Raw genomic sequence first — 6,000 nt, forward strand, 5'->3', positions numbered from 1 at the left:
GGATCACAATGCACCTTGGGTAAGGGCGGGAACAGAGTGCTTCTTGGGAAGGAGTGGGGTGGGGTAGGACACAAGCATTTGCACTTGGTATTCCTCCACACCAGATGGAATGCAGGTTTGGCAGAGAATGTTTTGCTTCCTAACCCTGACAGCTGTATAGAAAACAGTCTCAAAAGGCACTCTATCAAAAAAAGTAGTGCACTACTTAGGGACTAGGGTGGCGTTTGAGACGTAGTCGTAGTGTTTTTGTCTAGCTTTTCATTGACACATCCAACTGCAAATAAATAAATCCGAGGCCACACGTTTGGGTGCAAACAGTAGCTCTTCGTTCATGTGTGTATATGGCTTCCTCCTTCCTGCCTGCTCTAGAGTGGCCTGGTTTACCACATAGCAGCTGAGTTCTCATCTGAAAGTCTTTCACCCAAAGATAATCTCAAACTACTGCAGGTCTGGCCAGGGTCTCTTCTCTGGAGTCGAGATCAGTTACACTTCTCATTATGAAGTCTTATACTGCTTTATTAACATTCATAGCGCCTTATAGATGCGGTCATCGAGCATTATGAAACTATAAAAGTGTATCTTTATAAAGAAACTATATAAACATTTTTTTTAAAGATTGTCAGACTTACTATCTCCTCGAAAAAAAACAACAACATTCAACCCAGTAACCATGACAACCGCTCTAACATGGCTACTAGAGATAATATTCAGTCTTTCCAGGAGGCACCAGCACCACAACAGGAAGTGAGGCGAAGAGATTTAAGCAACAACTAACAAAAAAGTCCACACATCAAACAAATGTTTTTTGTTTTTTTTTACTTTAGTGCCGTAGCCTATAGCGGTCTACTCCCCCGCACAGCGAGCGTATTAACTGCTCCTGCATCAAAGGCCAGTTGGAAAGAGGAGGAGATGTAGAATGTTTAATAGACAGACTAAGCACTGTATAAGTGAGCAAAAACAACGGCGTATTATCATTAGGAAACACTCCCGCTATTAGGGAAGGATTATCATTATTAGGGAAGGATTATCATTAGTAAGCACTCCCGCTATTAGGGAAGGATTATCATTAGTAAACACTCCCGCTATTAGGGAAGGATTATCATTAGTAAACACTCCCGCTATTAGGGAAGGATTATCATTAGTAAACACTCCCGCTATTAGGGAAGGATTATCATTAGTAAACACTCCCGCTATTAGGGAAGGATTATCATTAGTAAACACTCCCGCTATTAGGGAAGGATTATCATTAGTAAACACTCCCGCTATTAGGGAAGGATTATCATTAGTAAACACTCCCGCTATTAGGGAAGGATTATCATTAGTAAACACTCCCGCTATTAGGGAAGGATTATCATTAGTAAACACTCCCGCTATTAGGGAAGGATTATCATTAGTAAACACTCCCGCTATTAGGGAAGGATTATCATTAGTAAACACTTTTTATTTTCATGACGATTTTCATGCATAACCGTCAGTTACACACACACACACACACACTCTCTCTCTATCCTCTTACCTCCAGGACAGGCCCTGCTCCTAATATGGTCCTCTCCACCCCGCTGCTGTAGCCCTTCTGGCTCAACGCCGTCAGACAGTGAATCAGGAAGTTGGCGCTCTGGGTCTTCCCTGATCCGCTCTCCCCTGATATCACCACACACTGGTTCTCCTGCTTCTTCAGCATGGTGTGGAACGCCACGTCCGCCACTGCAAAGATGTGAGGGCTCAGTTTTCCCAGTGGCTGGTCGTTGTACATTTTGACATACTTCGGGTTATAGATGGGTAGGAACTTGAAGGGGTTAATGGCGACCAGGATGCCGCTGGCGTACGTGTAGATGTTGTGTTTGTAGAAGCGCCGGCGCAATGCGGCCAGGATAGTGTCCTCGGTCAGGGTGGAGAGGCTGCACAAGTCATCATATTCCTCTGATGAATATACCTCACTACCGCCAGTCCCTGACCCCAGATCCCCTCCACTGCCTTGGGCTTGCAGGATGAAGTAGTACCCCTCCTCCTGTGGATGCTGGTTCCGGGCAGCTGGGGGCCACAGCAACACCCTCTCCACAGGAATCTCAGAGTGCCCTAGCATCCTCTCAGCCCCTCCATCCTGCCTGACCTCCAAGAGGGCGTAGTGTCGGGTCATGTCCAGGCCCAGCGTGGCCCCTGCGTTCTGGATAACCGTAGCGGCCGTGGCCCGAGGGCTGACCTGGAGGGTACAACATGCAGCTGTGTCCTGGGGCAGACGCGGGTAGATCTGGAGGAAGACGGTCTGCCGTTGCTGTAATTGATCCATGTCCAAGCTGGTTGTTCTCGTCACACCGTCAGACACACTCATCCTGCTGGCTGACACTGGCACTGCCCTCCTCCAATCAGCATGCAACCACTGAGCAGGAGAGAGCGAGAGAGACGAATGAGGGGGGAAAAGGGAAAAAGAGAGAGAGAGAGACATAGACAGACAGAGATAAACATTACACTTTCTACAATCGTAGCTTTTACAAAACATAAAATAATAACATAAAAAAGGTTATGTGAATATGACTTTTTATTCTATTTCTGCTGACATATACACATTTATGCGACACATTTTCTAACTCTATTCAGGGTTTTATAAAGGTGCAGAGGCTTAACAGGAGAATGTGTCTAGAGAAGAGAAAGGGAAAGTTGACACTCAGTTACAAATTAACCCAGTTCCCAAGAGAAGCGAGTGCGTACTAGTCTTGTCTCAGCCTGTAAAAACAGGTGGGAAAAAATGCCAAATTCTTCTGTTTCACCTCCCCAATAAATAAACTTCAGTATTCTCACAGAGCTCACAACTTTCACACGAGCTCCCTAAAGCCCATTCTCTACATAATATGTCAACCAAGCACATTCAACACCTGTGATACAATAAATACTAATCAAATGCTATTCCTCACCTGACATTACGGTCCGGTCATTTCTATGCTCTACAGCTCTATAGTTGACAACAAGGAAGGCTTCTTTCCCACCAGGATTCCAAAACAAGTTGATTTAAAAAAACAAATATTCACATACGCAACTGAAAAGTAAAAAAAATATGTAAAACATCAACATAAAAGCAACAATAATTTAGAGTTAGTTGGCAGCAACTCGACACTTGAGATTTAATACAATTTGAATGGTAATCGAAAATCTTGTACCGGTAGACAAGTTGTTCTCGTCCTTGTCGAATTGTAACTTCCTATATCTGCTGTCCACGCGCCGTCTTCTTACGGGGGCGTTCTCCGGCTTTCATGACAACTACGTAACTTGAAAACTTCGAGGTTTTTTTTGCGTAGATCTAGCTATCTATTGGTTGATTCTATGAACGCATTTCAAGCAAATCTACGTCATTTACACGATAAAAGACATTAGCAGAAACATTAGCATTAAAAAAAAATTCATACCACACAAACCGCCAAATGCCGGCTACTAGTGTGCAACTCGCTATTAAGGTAGGATGCAATTTCAGAAATGTATTTATTTTCGTATTCATAATCATTTTTCTCCATGTGTAACTCTGTGTTGTCTGTTCACACTGCTATGCTTTATCTTGGCCAGGCCGCAGTTGTAAATGAGAACTTGTTCTCAACTAGCCTACCTGGTTAAATAAAGGTGAAATAAAAAAAATAAAAATACATGTTTTATCCTTATTGTTTTTGCATATCATTGTTATTATTGTAACCTATTTATTAATCTAAACCAGTTATTTAAATATGCAAAACGTGTTTTATATAATTCTGTTGAGAAATTTGAGTTGGCTAAATGAAGTTCGATCTGTATTTTTAAGCGTGTTCTCTGTATTTGTTTTAAGAGAGGTTATAAGTAGGCCTTTTGTCAAATTAATATCCTTAGTCTATTGCTGTAATTTGTTGGGTACGGTAGGAACTATCTTTTCTTGGTAACTGCTGCAATACAGTGCATTCGGAAAGTATTCAGACCCCTTCCCTTTCACCACATTTTGTTACATTACAGCCTTATTCTAAAATGGATTAAATAACAACAACAAATCCTTATCAATCTACACACAATACCCCATAATGACAAAGTGAGAAAACAGGTTTTTAGAAATGTTTGCAGTTGTATTACAAATAAAAACTGAAATACCTTATTTACATAAGTATTCAGACCCTTTACAATGAGACTCGGAATTGAGCTCAGGTGCATCCTGTTTCCAATGATCATCCTTGAGATGTTTCTACAACTTGATTGGAGTTCACCTTTGGTCAATTCAATTGATTGGACATGATTTGGAAAGCCACACACCTCTATATAATGTCCCACAGTTGACAAAGCATGTCAGAGCAAAAACCACAGATCTGGGAAAGGGTACCAAAAAATTCCTGCAGCATTGAAGATCCCCAAGAACACAGCAGCCTCCATCATTCTGAAGTGGAAGAAGTTTAAAACCACCAAGACTCTTCCTACAGTTGTCCGCCCGGCCAAATTGAGTAATCAGGGGAGAAGGGCCATGGTCAGGGAGATGGCCAAGAACTCGATTGTCACATTGACAGAGCTCCAGACTTCCTCTGTGGAGATAGGAGAACCTTCTAGAAGGACAACCATCTCTGCAGCACTCCACCAATCAGGCCTTTATGGTAGAGTGGCCAAACAGTTGTCCCTCCTCAGTAAAAGGCACATGACAGCCCTCTTGGAGTTTGCCAAAATAAAGAAGATAAAGCATAGGCTACTCACTGGTGATGGCCGATATGCTCGTGCCGATATATCAAGATAAGCTACTTCAAAAAACAAATTGTCTGCACAGTTATTTTCAGGTCTCCAGAGATGTTTGATCAGGTTTAAGTCTTGGCTCTGGCTGGGCCACTCAAGGACATTCAGATCCTGAGAGCTCTGGAGCAAGTTTTCATCAAGGGTCTCTCTGTACTTTGCTCCGTTCATCTTTCCCTCGATCCCGACTAGTCTCCCAGTCCCTGCAGCTGAAAAACATCCCCACAGCATGATGCTGCCACCACAATGCTTCACAGGTTGGGGTGGTGCCAGGTTTCCTTCAGATGTGACTCTTGGCATTCAGGCCAAAGAGTTCAATCTTGGTGTCATCAGACCAGAGACTCTTGTTTATCATGGTCTAAGAGTCCTTTAGGCACCTTTTTGCAAACTCCAAGCTGGCTGTAAATAAGATATTTTCTCACTAGACTGTTTCCAGCAGACCATACACCTCTACAGAAATCACTAGACTGTTTCCAGCAGACCATACACCTCTACAGAAATCACTAGACTGTTTCCAGCCGACCATACACCTCTACAGAAATCACTAGACTGTTTCCAGCAGTCCATACACCTCTACAGAAATAACTAGACTGTTTCCAGCAGACCATACACCTCTACAGAAATCACTAGACTGTTTCCAGCAGACCATACACCTCTACAGAAATAACTAGACTGTTTCCAGCAGACCATACACCTCTACAGAAATCACTAGACTGTTTCCAGCAGTCCATACACCTCTACAGAAATCACTAGACTGTTTCCAGCAGACCATACACCTCTACAGAAATCACTAGACTGTTTCCAGCAGACCATACACCTCTACAGAAATCACTAGACTGTTTCCAGCAGACCATACACCTCTACAGAAATCACTAGACTGTTTCCAGCAGACCATACACCTCTACAGAAATCACTAGACTGTTTCCAGCATGCCATACACCTCTACAGAAATCACTAGACTGTTTCCAGCCGACCATACACCTCTACAGAAATCACTACTGTTTCCAGCAGACCATACACCTCTACATAAACCACGATACAGTAACAACATTACTCATAAAAACACTCCACAAGGTGAAATATAATAATCACATCCAAAATCAATTCCATTAACAATGTGCATTTAGCTTAAACCACCCATGTCCATGTGGGTGAGTTGGTGATGATTAATGGGCTCCACTGCTGTTCCTGCTGAACTGAGCCAGTAGTCAACAGAGACTGATTCCAGATCAGTAGACACCGGAGTACACAGCCCTGAATTACACATACTATATAACACAG

The 6,000-nt window shown here is 42.9% G+C and overlaps 1 protein-coding gene across 1 annotated transcript in view; it reads right to left on the reverse strand.

Annotated features, from left to right (window-relative positions):
• The window catches only part of LOC110530783 (unconventional myosin-IXb), an 86,206-nt gene extending 82,640 nt beyond the window's left edge, over nt 1–3,566 (reverse strand). The window contains exons 1-2 of the mRNA XM_036986889.1: nt 2,910–3,566; nt 1,517–2,377 (exon numbers count right to left, since the gene is read on the reverse strand). Coding sequence (XP_036842784.1) covers nt 1,517–2,329 — 813 coding nt within the window. The 5' untranslated portion in view covers nt 2,330–2,377; nt 2,910–3,566. The remainder of the gene's footprint in view (nt 1–1,516; nt 2,378–2,909) is intronic.
• Nucleotides 3,567–6,000: the final 2,434 nt, after the last annotated feature.

This window comes from Oncorhynchus mykiss, chromosome 8, assembly GCF_013265735.2.
Source record: "Oncorhynchus mykiss isolate Arlee chromosome 8, USDA_OmykA_1.1, whole genome shotgun sequence".
NCBI classification, from domain to species: domain Eukaryota; kingdom Metazoa; phylum Chordata; class Actinopteri; order Salmoniformes; family Salmonidae; genus Oncorhynchus; species Oncorhynchus mykiss.